At 37.4% G+C, this 14,488-nt stretch overlaps 1 protein-coding gene across 1 annotated transcript in view; it reads right to left on the reverse strand.

The window, feature by feature from the left end:
* LOC124151085 overlaps positions 1-14,488 on the reverse strand; it is a 30,571-nt gene that overhangs the window by 5,302 nt on the left and 10,781 nt on the right. Inside the window, exons 2-3 of the mRNA XM_046523386.2 lie at positions 12,572-12,645; positions 5,254-5,456 (exon numbers count right to left, since the gene is read on the reverse strand). Of these exons, the coding sequence (XP_046379342.2) occupies positions 5,254-5,449 (196 nt within the window). The 5' untranslated portion in view covers positions 5,450-5,456; positions 12,572-12,645. The remainder of the gene's footprint in view (positions 1-5,253; positions 5,457-12,571; positions 12,646-14,488) is intronic.

Below are 14,488 nucleotides of genomic sequence, written 5' to 3' on the forward strand. Positions count from 1 at the left end.
AGAAATAAGAAAACATGGCAAATGCAAACAAAAAGACAGTTTAACATAGTGAAGTTGGTAATTATTTACAGGTGTATCTGACATTTGTTACTTTCTTTACCTTTTAACATGACTGTTTTCTGATGGTCAGTTTCCTCAGTTTTTGACCAAACCATTTTGAATGCAAGTAAGTAAGTATGTAAGTAAATCTAGATGTGTACAGCACTGAGAGCAGGGAATGAATGCCATGTGGGCTGGGGTCAGGGGTTATATCCTGTGCTGAGTAGTAGTGCCAATCAACCAATCAGGGATGTTGGTACAGCCAGTGACAGATGGGTCTCATGGCTGACACCATGGGTGGGCTTGTGCCTCTGATTACTGACAATATACAGGTAGCTCAGGTAGGTATTACCTACCTGCAATTACCCACTGACATGTTGTTACATGGGATGAGCCCCCCATGGTCAGTGATTAGTGGCTTACAGTGACATAGTGCAAATCACCTGGCAGTGCCATATGGCACAGTTTGAAAATAATACTCAAGGAAGTGTCTGGAGAACCAGTTTTATAGGAAGAGAATATAAAAGTTTAGATATATTTTACATGAATCATATATATCTTATATGAATCACATCCTTGATGTTTATTTATATAAATGTTTTGACAATTTATGAAATTAAATTTTCTTAATTTATTTTATTATTCTTACAATAAATACTTTTGCTATAAAACAATAGAAATATATTTTCATTTTCTGCTTTTAAAGTATTTGATCATGATTTAAATTTAAGGGTTCCATACAAGTTCACATGAACCTTTTCCTGCTTTTTTAATAACAAATATTTATATAATATTAATTCCATTACTTTCAATTTATCTTTTTTTGTTAATGGTAGATATTACTTTCAGTTTTACATTTCTTCAAACCATTGCTAAATTTATTACATATTCTACGAATTTGAAAGTGTGTTCAATATTGTCCCTGTACTGTTCATCAATAGTCTGTACTGGCATCTCTAACCATCTCACACAGATCTGAGCAGTGATCATCTCGTTAAGATCATTAACGTAATCAACATCCTGTAATCAAGGCAGCATGCCTGGTGTCTCATGTCAGGTGCCACTGCACTCATTAACAGTCTAGCTTCACTTCCTATATCCATAAACACATATTTCACACTGTCAGACTGACAATTACCAACAGGGCATGTGTTTTCAAAAAAATTATCAATTTCCCAGAAAGTAAGTCTCTTTCGGTTGCCTTTTGTTTGTATTGCCATTTCTTAAACATTAATTAAATTTACATAATGATATTCAAAAGACACTGGTTCGATTTAGAAAGAAGTGTTATGAATTTAATGACATTTCTATTTTTCAATGCAATATCTGATATTTTTTTAAACTATATTGACACATAAATTATATTTTGAAAACGCAGTTCTACTTGTGTTTCTGATTATCTGATGAGAAATCATTGTCATCTGTGAATGTATTTCAAGTTCATACAAAACTGAAATGTTTGAGGATCAGTAATGTCAGGACAGGATGTACCTGCACCTTCCTAACACCTGAGGATGTAATACCATCTTGATTTCAAACTACAATTTAGAATATTGAACCTGTCAGACTTGAGCCATGTGTCATCTTATCTTTTTTGAATACAGCTTTCTAAGGTTCATCATATCACTAGAAACCATCTGTCTCCCAACTACCAATTTTAAACTTCTGCTTACACCCAATGCCATGTATACTACAATACAGCACAGCATGACTGCCTTAGATATTCTTTCATAAAAGACATCAGGTTTAATCTTGGCTATGCATTATATAGAGCGAAGATAAGCTTTCAAGTTTTCCTGTCCAACGACTAAATTATCCGCCCTTTGTTGGAGCGTGTGTCACTACACAAGGCGATCGGTGAGGCGTGAGGGATGCCACACGTCTTGTCCTAGGTCACAGGAGTCTCAACCAATCAGAATGCGTTATCAAGGTACCTCCAACAGGTGCGCACGCGTCTTATTCTACTCAGAGATCAGTTAGACTCTCTCAAGTAACCTGTTAGTCTTAAGAGCACCTGCCACTGGCATGAGGGTCTACACAGGTCCCCTTAGTAGAAAGTATTCAAATAGATACATTGCAAGTTAAAATGTTAGAACAAAATAAAACCTAAAATAATTTGTTGAAGGGAAAATAACTTGGAAAGATTTTCTAATTTATCACATTTATTATCCAATCAATAAATAATTCGGGGTAGATATCTCACACCTATTGACCCTCACACTTGAGCAATGATTTGAGGGGAGCAATTACTTGATAGTATTATCCTTATCGTGACCTAATTCTCAAAATTTGAAAAACACATCGGAGAAAGTGAAACTGAAATTGATTTTGAAAATAAACCTTTTCATTCAGCCAAAGTAAAATATTATAGTTGTGGTTTATGTGTTAAGAAACATTTCATTAGCTTAAGATTGTCAACTGCTCTGTCTTGATATGAAGCAAATATAGAAAACAAGAAAATATAGCATTTAACAAAGCTTCTGATACAAACAAATAATATTATAACATGCCTCAGAAAATGTACCTACACTTGCTTAATGAGTCAAAGTTTCTAAAAAACTTCTTGTCATATAATAAACACCTACCTATATCAACTGCATTTACCATCCTGTATAGCTCTATCAGACTAGCTGTCTCTGCGATTCCAAACCAAGAACTGAACTCTCAAACCTTTATCAACATTAATACTCCACTTCAAAACAAAATATTTTTGTAATTTGTGTCCATGTTTTACCCTGACTGTTTAAATATTGACTTTATTTGACTTGGAGGCATGCTGCCTAGCTCAAGTGGCATACCACCTTGCTCGTTATGGAATAACTCATTAGTGTCACTGATTCTTTGCTAATTGGCCTTGCCCCTACCTTACAGGTAACACAACAGCATGTTTACCTGCACATCACCACAGGTGAGATATTTATGTTGGGCATTGTGTACTGAACAGCAAATTGTTTATTCTTTCAACTTTGAGTGTAATAGATCACCCACAGTAGAGAAACAAGAAGCTGTCATAGATTAGAGTTTTACTGTTTGTAAACAAGGCCATGCTTAGTAAATAGGTGTTGGGTTAAGGATTTATATAGAAAAATAATCAACCGGCATTTACATTGTATCAAGAGTTTAGTGTACTCAATATTTTGGAATTAGAGCAATTTGTAATTGACACTTCAATAATGTTTATGTATTGACAAACATGGAGACCTTTATACAGAATGTTGAAATTTTGGTCTTACCTTCCATTTCCTGTTGGTTGTATACCATGATGATATTCAGAAATAGCAAACAGAACGTTTTGAAAGATCAATATCTGAGTTTTCCTGTTGTACTTGTCCAAATACCCTAACACAGCACTAAGTAAAATTACAGCTATGAATGATACAGAATTGTCGACACTCAATATATACAGGCTCTGTGTATGATGTACTATCAAGGTAAAATTCTATTGGTTGGTTACAGGTAAGAACAATATGACACAATGTTTTTCACACCTAGGTAATATGGCAGGAAGGGGGTCATATTTGTCTACATCCCTGTCCCATATACACCAAACACATGGCCCCCTAGTAAGTTCCACACAGGTAAGGTAATATCTTTATGACATCCTCGCCCATTCACACCCCTCTTCATGCAAATGTCACAGCCATGTGCCCGCTATTGTTTTAGTGGCCTGTCATAAATAGTTTAATATTGATCATTATGGTCATAAGTGCTAATTAATAGGTAGCCGTACCTGTACAATACTTGTAATTAGACACAGGTAATTAGCATACCTGAATCATAATGTGGATGTATTTGTATCGTTATTTCCCACTGAGAGTTTGAAAGGTAGGTATGTTTTAACAATGGTTGGTCAAGGCAGACTGTCATTTTCATGAATTAGAACAGGTAGTATGTTTGCTAAACCAGATAAATGTCATTCTACCTCATGCTGATAATCCTGATATGTGAAAAGACGTTCGGGAATATATCACATACATGTAGTTGATTATGATGTAACCTAAATATATTCAACCGATTCTCCAAACATTTTTACATTCAAATGAAAAGAACATTCAAATTACCTCTCATTTCAATATGATATAACATAAGAAAATGCTAAAACCTAATACTATAAGTTACCTGTTAAGTTATGAAAATAGATAGAAGTATTTTCTTGTTAAATAAATAATGTGTTACTATGGAGATAATTGCAGAATATGAGGATGATATGCACATAACATTAATAGTCACAGACAGTCAAGGAATTACCTTCTAGTTTAACCATCCTCTCTTGAGTGATGAGGGAGCATGACTGAGACTAAACTTACATCCAAAGTTTATTGGACAGAGACAACTGTGCTTTATCTTTGACACATCTAGTTCAACTTATGCAACAGGTATGTTTCCTTATCCCAGTGTTCAGCATTCGGTGTTTTTATCTCGAACTTTACAAATGAACCTTAAAATTATTGACAATGTTGAGAAATGTTCTTTTATTTGTTATTCCTATGGGTGCGAAAAGTCAAAACAGTGGAACTACAAGTTGTAAAGATTATAGATAGTGATGTTTGATTGATGTGCATCAACGGTCCAAACACTGATAACCCACAGATGGAGTCACATGATTAATGAGGTCATGTGACCATTGGGTAGGGGGCATTGAGTACGCTTTAAACTTCCTTTCAAATTATACAATACAGTGTTAACATCATACTAGTTGTTATGATTACTAAGCTTAAATATTGCATGTTGTGTCGATTAGACTATCATTTATATTTTCGGTGACATCAGGGGAGATAACTCTATTTTGGGTTTTGAAGGGTGCTTCTTTTAACCTCTGCCTTTGTTATTAAGAATCGTCAATTCGGTCACTTATTTAATGGCTTTTCTCAATCAATCAGGAAATGGAAGAACACACATTGTGTGTTTGTTGTTTAATGCCGGACTCAGCAATAATCCAGCTGTATGAAGACGGTCTGTAAAATCGAGTCTGGACCAGGCAATCCAGTGATTGATCACATGAGCGCCGTTCCACACAACTGAGTTATGATGACATGCATCAACCAAGTCAGCGAGCCTGACCACCTGATCCTGTTAGTCGTCTCTTACGAGAAGCAAAGTTGCCTTTTACGGCAAGCATGGGTTGCTGAAGACCTGTTCTAACCCGGATCTTCACGGGTAAGAACACAAGTGAGTTTGTTGATACAGATGAAAGGAACCAGAGATAAAATTTACCTTGACTTTGAAGGACTTTGTGTGTTTTCTTGGCAGCAATAGGGGCTGTGCATTGTACTTTGCATTCTCCACTGCGGAGGAAAGGGGAGTCGGACAGCTTGAGTTTCTTGTAGGGGCTAATGATTCCACGTTCAACACAGTTTTCTTGATCACTGTCCTCAGACAAGAGATCACGGCGCTTCATACAGTTCTCCATTCCCTGTCTGGAAAAAAATATACACAAAATCAATAGAATTGTTAAATAGTATCTAGTCACCAAAAGCTCACCAGTGAGTAAGTTGGATTTTATGCCGCTTTAAGCAATATTCAACCAATAACACCGCAAGGGACACCAGAATAGGGATTCATACATTGTACCCGTGCGAGAAATGAAACTCGGACCTTCAGTGTGATAAGCTAACACTTTGACCACTAGGCTACCCCGCTATCCCATGAGATAGCCCAAAGTGGTATGTATTATAGATTTGCAGCCAAATATGTGTCAAGTCTCACCTGAGAGACTCTCTCTCCCAGTCAGTGTTACACCTTTCTGCAGAACAAGCAAGGTCGTAGCTGTAGTCCCTCATTTGTAAGATGTTCAATGAATACATTTAAATGTGTAAATACGTAATGTGGTATCCTAGTCATCCACTAGTCACTGAATGACAAGAACTCTCAATTTTCTGTTTTATACATGCCCATTAGATGAATGCTATTACGGACATACAAACTAAATACTACTAACATTATCTTTAATCTTAAATTGTTCCATTTTATTTTGGTGCAAAACTGTTCCAAACCCATTTTCCATTAATTATCCAAAACAGTTTGGGGACACTTTCTTTCACAATTAGAGCAAACATCTTGTCGAGACCAAAAAAGGTAGGCTAGACCCACAGTACTCTTGTTTGCATTCGGTTCAATACATAGATTAATCTATCATGTAGGTGATAGTCTTGTGTATCTATCCTTAAAATAATCACATAAACAAGATTACTATGAACTAATTGATTCCAAAAGTCTAGGCCAGGTACTATTTACTTGGCCAGTCGATACTCGTTACAGGTAATCAACCTGTCCAAGGTAATCTACATGTGGACAAAAAAAAGTTGATTAATCCTTTCAATGAGCAATAGGCTGATTATCACTAATCCACTACATACCAACACTGTTTGTACAGTAATCTGTACATCCAATGATTGGTTGGACTCCACAGCTATCAGCTGTGTTGTTTTAAGATGCTAATTAACTCAATCTATCGTACTGTCCTGGCCTGTTACCAGTGTTGTGACAAACATCACCGCTGACAGAGTTAACTCTTTCAAGTCCAGCTGAAGCCGGTGTATATAATCACACACTTTCACAATGACCATTGTGTTTGGTGTGAACTAGGTAACTATACCATCCTTTAATTAACCTTTATGTACAAGGTAAGTATCAGGCTACCTCATAGATAGGCTTATGGCTGAAGAATTGTCTCTTTCTTGTATTGAACTTGTAATTCACAAGGTGACTAGACTTTTAAAAATGTGTGGTCTATCTGAACAAATATCTGCTCTCAAACAGAGAAGTTTTAGAAGGGGTATCAGTTGCATATATTAGTCGGTAGAATGACGGATTTATTGCAGCCCTAGAATCTGTCCACAGTTGCCTTCAGTAGTTCAAGTTACCAAAGGATGAATAACAAACAAGAAACCCTCTACAGGTGAGTGACTTCAAAGCAGCTTTAAACAAAACTCCCGGCTGACAGGTTATATGGTGTTGGCCATTTTATGATATGATTTCAACTTGAATGTCTTAACTTTCGACCACATCTAACAATTTCTATCCTGAACCTTTCTCTGAAGTGCTTCTAGCCGTATTGCTACAATATGGTTCAGATCAGCTCTCAAAGGGGCATCAGGTTTTGTTTCAGTTCCGTTCCCCGTTTTCACATGTTGTATACTGTGACCCTTACAACTATGTATCCTGTCCTCTGGGCCTTATTAAAGTTATTGGTCATCTTTTAAGTTCAAATTAATTTCATCCTTAATGCATTTCTAAACTACTCTGGCTATTTTCACCCTGTGGTCATTATTAGAGAAACAACTTTTCCCTTTCAAAATGCTGACACACACCACTCTCAGCATCTGCTACTTGTTAGAAAAGAGAAATATTGTTTTGAAATAACTACAACCTTCATACCTTCAGGCAAATCCTTAAGGGAAATACGAAAACTTTCAATTATCAAGAAATATTCACAGTTCCATACATTTACTGGCTTGGTTGAAACATTTTTTGAATTTCTACCACAACTTATATAAACATTAATCTCTATCAAGAAATTGAAAACACAATCTCACATTGTCTTATTAATTTGAAAAGTTCACTCCATCATAATCAATGTCAAAACAAAGTACCAGTGGCTCAACATGCAATTTCTTGTTTTATGATTTACACAGAACAAAATGTCCTTTATTTGCAGAAAGCACTTTAGCCATTTTCGAAGCCATCTAGACCTCCTTAATCATGACCCTAACAAATAGATGACATTGATACCCTATCTGTGTAACTGAGCCCCTGAGTTGGGAGTTGGTACAAGAAGTGAAACCCATATGGTGGTAGCCCTTATCTAAGCTACCCTTCCTGACTATCATTAAGTTCCCATTAACACAGGTCTCTCCATGTACAGATTCAGTTACCCATTCATTTAGGTTTGAAGGCTTCAGATACTATCGCACACTTGGGATTAATACTCACTATAATCAATTTATATAGGTCCAAACCCAGACTGCAATCTGATAAATATTTCTTAAGACCCTTATGTATTGTACATAAGTGGTAGTTTTAAAAAAATATTATCTTTGGTTAGTATTGGGTTACTAATTTATCTTCGATATCACAACAAGTGAAACTCAATATACTCCTAAATCAATTTTAATTCAATTTGACTTTCTGGTGCTTGGGTATAAAACATAATATTTCCAACTGACCTAAAGGACTCTAGGGATCTTTAACTTTTGCGGATGAAAAGGAAAATTGGACTTTCTTGCTTAATTTTGACCAAAGTCATTGAAAAATACTGAAAATTTCATCTGTACCAAGGAGTCGTACAGTTTTTCAGGCATAAAGTTTGTCTTTAGAATCTCTCTAAGGACAGGATTATTGCTTAAGCTCCTAATGCATGTATATTAATACAGTAACTGAGTTTAAGCTTGTGGAACAGGTAAATTATAGCCTGTAGATCAACAGGGGGTTACATATTTGTCGGTCCCCATTTGTCCCAACACCGACTAACAGGCCAAGAGTATCTCACAAAAAGGTCTCCCCATGTATTAGCCTAACTGTAAATCCAGTTCATGTTTTTTCTCATGGTCATCCACATAAAGACCAATTTAATTCACACTACTTGGTCAGAGTAGCAATTATTTTTCATCGGAATCCATGTCCTTTTTAATTTCATATGCGCTTCTTAGTTCCGGTCTCCTGCCTATGCTAATGGAGTCTTAGATGCCATTGTAGCTGCATGGTGATATGCTGCATTATCTCCATTGATCAGTTCATCAGACAATACCACGAGTGCAAAACCCCTCAACCATATCTGTCGTCCATGTTCAAGACACATATTAATGAAGCAGAGAGAAGGAAAAGGTTTTGGTCAGATGCTTCTGTTCATCTGTGACCGTTCCAGACACAGTTTCATCAGTTCATACAGTTTTATGACCGTAGGTGACTACCCTTTTCCTTCTCCTCAATCTAGATTGTTTGATCCTGTTCATTAGGCCTTTTCAACATCTGCAGACGTCATTGTCAGCCATTTTGTTTTTCCAGCAGACAAGGTTGGGTTGAGCTCTGACTCACCTCATCACAGAGGACTCGGAGTCTGTTTGATGTGCCATGCTGTAAACCTGTTTGAATGTCTCTTTGTTTGGAAAGGTATTGTGAAGCTGGACATGGGGTATTTGGTCATTCAATGACCACTGTCTCCAAGGTCAAGATGGTGAGGTTGGACATTAAAGTGTCCCGACAATATCAGACCTTGCCACTCCATCACCTGTGATCACAAAGTAGGCTGCAAAGGGACACTTACAGCAGTGTTAGTACCATTTACCTGTCGGCTTACCGACATTTCACGGAACTGATCTGATCAACTAATAATTTACTTTAACAGGTACAATGTGTCCAAGATCTTCTCATTAACCCAGCTTATCACGGCTAACACAACAATCTGGAAACCATAAATCCAATATTGACCAGCAAATCTGCAGACTAGTAGGCTCTTTACACACTGAACAACTGGGAAGCACACACACGATCAGATTTCAAATTCCAGAAAGGTAATTGCAAACAAAATGGTCCTAAGCCAACAATAATACAAGTGATAAAACTTTGTTCTGTAATTTCTCCAAGGTCAAGTGATATGGAGCAATGATTTCCCCTTTGATTCCAGTTTGTCTTGTAATCTGAGGGTGATACATAACACAAACTAGGCAGTGCTGTACAGGGCAACAAGGACCCTTGAGGGGCAGCATAGGGTAATGAGAACTATGACCCATGGCTATCATGTCCATAACTACTACATGGTTTATGGGTCCGCTGATGGACAGACTGACCCCACAACTGTTGTTTCGGGGACTCCTGTGTGTATATAGCACCATAAACATCTCTGTCAACAAGAACAGATATTGCTGGGTTGATAAAGTGGTTCATCAGATCTTCAGGAACAACCAGGGAGTTGTTTTGGAGTTGTGGGGCTATTTAAACCCTATTAACTCCTGATAACAGAGCAGAGCTCAAATAATGTGACAGTTATAGGAAATAATTCTTTTAAGTTTCAAAAGAAGTCATCTCTTATTTGACTTTTAAGTGACAAAGTGTGACCGTTGCCTCTCTGAAGTACTAGCCTTCAAATGTGTTTACCATGTTAAAAGTGAGGTTATCTTATAAAGTTGAATCTAAATAACATTCATGGTTCTGTTTGAAAAAAGGCATTAAAATCTAAATGATAAAAACTAAGGTTATCAGGAAACTTGTTCCACAGCAAACCTCTGCCTTTATGGCTGTGGTCCCTCCCAAACTTCACACAGAATATTTTCTAAATCCATTTTTGTCATTAATCATCAAAACTCATGCTAAATTTAAACATTTGAAAATGAAATAAAATGTTTGACATTGCATTAAGGTGTATTATAAACATGGCTTCAGGAAAGGATATATACAAATATTTGAGATGAAGTCTGAAGTACCTGTACAAAACATTGTGGAGTCCAGAGATAAATAAGATTGTCCTTTCAGATTCCATCCTCATGAAACGTATCCTCAGAGTTTTAGACTGTGTAATCAGGATTAGACATAAAACAGTAGGGGGAGCCACAGGTCATTGTTCTGCCCACCCAGGCCCTCAGGGATCAGCTTGTATCATTTTCCTGTCTGGAGAAGCACCTCTACGGTTTGGTAGCAGACATCCGTGACCAGATCAACACCAGAAGGCGTTCATCTCATACCAACTCCCATACTGAACCTGCCTTCTCATGTTGGGCACAGGGTAAATTTGAAGTGAGTGACAGATCAAGACTGTCAATATTTGTTGATCAGCGTAAAACGTTGTCGATATGAGGACCCCTCTTCAAACAATCCCATAATCCCCCTCTCCCTGTCAGGGAAAGCACACGCGTTGTAACAAAAGCCTCGATTCGGGGCTCTCATAGTTGACTTTAGTAACCGATTATTCAAATATATGAGTCTGGCGTGACACTAGCCCTCACAGTGGTATTGTAATTCAGCCTCAACTTCTTTATTCATTCACAATGACTATTTTGTTCCTTGCTGAGTGTGGATGAAAATTTTGACCATTTATGTTTGCACTGGGTAATAAGTTCAATTTACTTGTGTCAAGTTCATTTCTTGAAGCCTGTGTCCATTCTCTTGGACTGGGTCTGCATTGTTGAAGTGTCACCCAAAGCAATCATGTTATCAGAAAGTCATGTTTGAGCCAACTTCTTATAAGCAAACTTTCTCATGTCAAACTGAGGCAAGTTTGCATACATTATGGACAAAATCAGTCTATTTCTACAGTAATTACTAAAAATTACAATTTCGAATGAATGTCTTTATGCACTTAGAAAAGTAATTATGTGCCATGACGTTGGCCATTGTCACACACTCTCATTGTCATGTTGATGTAAGTTATTAGTGTCATTTTGTATTGGCTTCCTGAGACATGGAATTAATTCCTTTGTTGCAACATCAGGAATAATATCTGGTTGATATCAATAGGTTATTCAAAATAACATGAATATCAAATCATGAATTAACAAAGGAATAATTTAAACTGGCTGTTGCACTCATCAGTCCGAACACTGGCAGGTTTATATTTAATCAAGCCGAACATGATGATAAATATTATTATTAGGCGGAGAATAAATCGCAAAGACTATACATCATTTGTGTTAAACGATTCCACTTTTGATAGGGATATTTATATCTTTCCACGATATACAAAACTGTTTCTTATAATTTCTAGTAAGGAAGAGAATGTATGGATGCCAACTTCTTTAATATGAGGAACACAACGTTTTGGAGTATATGCTTACTCCTTCATCAGGTAAATATCCCTCATAACTGATTATCCCTAAAAACTGTTGAGTAGTATATTTCAAACAGCTCATGTACCCTGCTTCTAGGATACCATTATAAATTCTCAACAGTGTATGGAGCCAACAGGTGCCCCTACCCATGAGATAACCCCTATATCCCTTGAGATTACTAATGGTGTACCAAGGGGCCAATTTTCTTCTTCCCCAGGCCAATCAGATATACACTCAATTAGTTCAAGATAGTTTAGTCCTAACTTCATCCAACCCCATCTTTAGACTTCACCAGCCATGATTGATTGCAAATTGATCTGTCCAAGGCTTCTGATGCAATATGATGCTCTAACTTCTTGCCTGACTCCAAAAGAGAGATAGGAGCGTCACTAATGACCCCCCTTGATCTTAGGCTGAACTGAATAGTTTAAATCTAGGTCAGCTTAGTCAAAACACGTTTGTAATCCTTAGTTATAAATATAGCAATAAAAACCCTTTGCCGAATATGCATAACCGTTACTGGTGACTAAAGGGTTGTTATAACATTAGCAGAGGTTATAACTTGGTTATCAAACAGCTAAGAGAGGCATTGTATGAGTTTATCACATGGAATGATGGGTTAATCAAGTGTTAAAAGTTGCAACACTGTTTTAACATTTCAGGAAACTCAGGACAATCATTACATTGTGGGTATACATTGTGATAACACAAGTCTTTGGCCTTTTAAGAAACAGGTTGACAAGTGCCAGAAGAGTTAGTTAAGCTGTACTCACCATATATGTATATTCAACCGGCCTCACATTACCAGAGTTTGACAGCAGCACTTTCTACATCATATGGACAATTTCTGAAAAATAAAAGAATGGTCTTCAAAAGATGTTGACATCAAAAAGGGAACTGACATCAGAAAGAAAGTAGACACGCGTTCGCACAGATGTTTTAACACGGAAGGGCCCATCTGTCTTCAATTGGCCTCAAAGACCATACCGGAATTCTCGCCGACATGGACGATATTCCCTCAAGCGTGAAACCTGAGAAATCACCCATTGTTCCCGCAAATGGCTTCACAGCGATCAGACTTTCGTTGCATGTGACCAAGAAAGAATTATACCATTTTCATCAAGTGTGACCTTTCCACTGTTCATTGTAGCTCCGGTGCCTCGTATCTTAATGCAGTTCACCTTCGTCTTGCGGCTTCATTTGATAATAAGCAACCCTATCTTAATGTTGCTAAACTTTGACCTTTAATTATAATTCAATTTGTTGTCGTTAATGGAGACATAGATTGAGGAAATTTGATCTAGTTTGGATTTCAAAGTGAATCTTCAAAGTTTAGACGACACGTGCAACTTGAATACGAATGTCATTAGGGAGATGTCCGATTTCGGTTGATTAATTTGTTAATAAATTGAATTGAGACATCAAGCCATTTCGGAACACAGTAATTTACTAAGAAGATTTTAGCGAAGCACCTTAAAAGTTCACGCAAGGTGATTGAATAGTTCACCTCCGCTAGCACGCATCAGTCTTGCGTAATGCTACTTATATGTTAGAGTTACCTCCCTTCGAGTAATGAGTTCACAGAAATGCTGTGTTTATTATAACTGTGGACATTGCAATATTAATGCCTGTCTATTAACAAACATCGAATTACTATCAAAAATCAATTTACCCTCAATTTCTGTAATTCGTTATTTTCTCGTATTTGACAGCTGACACTAGAACTGTTGGTTCGTCAACGAGATTTGTTCTATCCCTCCGGGTTAAACGATTTTCCCATGATGATTGTTCATTCTCAAGTAGGACGGACAGTGAGATGCAGCTACGCCTGACATTAAGGACCTTTAACGTCTGTCATACTAACAACAGGTCTCTGACCAGTGAACGCTTTCGCTAAAACGGACCAACACTCGATGATTGTTTCGGTGTCTTTGTACAACTGTACTTTAAACTCGTTCACAGAACAAACCCCTTGTGAAGTTAGGGTGAAAACAAAAGAAACCCATTCCATTCCCTGCCAGAGTTTAAGAATCACCCGTATCCTTCATTATTAAACCAGTAGAGATCCTTTTTTCTGAATTCTCTCAACTTCAACTTCCCTTCACAGTGCAAACCTCCTCCCCCATACTTCACCCCAGTGGAAGCCCTCTTTACTAATCCCACCCCGGTTCTGGCACCCCCTCCCACAGTGTCTTGTGCACGGTGTCTCAGAGGGCGGAACCCCTCCCCCTCAAGAAGTGGACTTGGAAGTAGATGTCAGGGGTGACAAGATAGTCTGGGGTACGTCGTCCTAGGGGTGGACACGGAAATACAATGAATGCATTTTGCACTTGTCACCACTGTGACACCAAGTCGCCTTAATCCTATTAAACCAATAGTTCTCATGTGAACGTAGAACCTGGATCTCAACCGTCACCAAAGCTGTAAAACTCTAGCGTTAAACTTTGCGTTTCGATTTTCCTAAACCCAAACTCAAATACGTAGAAGAAAGATCACATTGTGGAAGAGTATCAGATACGTTACCTTATGACAACCAATGGTATAATGTATTTCAACAGAAAAAGCAAACCGCCCTGGTTCATCGCGAAACAAAATTAGCACGATTGCAATTTCATAACAGTTTTTCGTCATTTGTTTATTTGAAACTCATTATGTGACCGGAACGTGTCAGTTTGTACGTTCAATGGTGT

The sequence above is a fragment of the Haliotis rufescens genome, unplaced genomic scaffold, assembly GCF_023055435.1.
Source record: "Haliotis rufescens isolate VD_foot unplaced genomic scaffold, xgHalRufe1.0.p SCAF_8, whole genome shotgun sequence".
Lineage (NCBI taxonomy): Eukaryota > Metazoa > Mollusca > Gastropoda > Lepetellida > Haliotidae > Haliotis > Haliotis rufescens.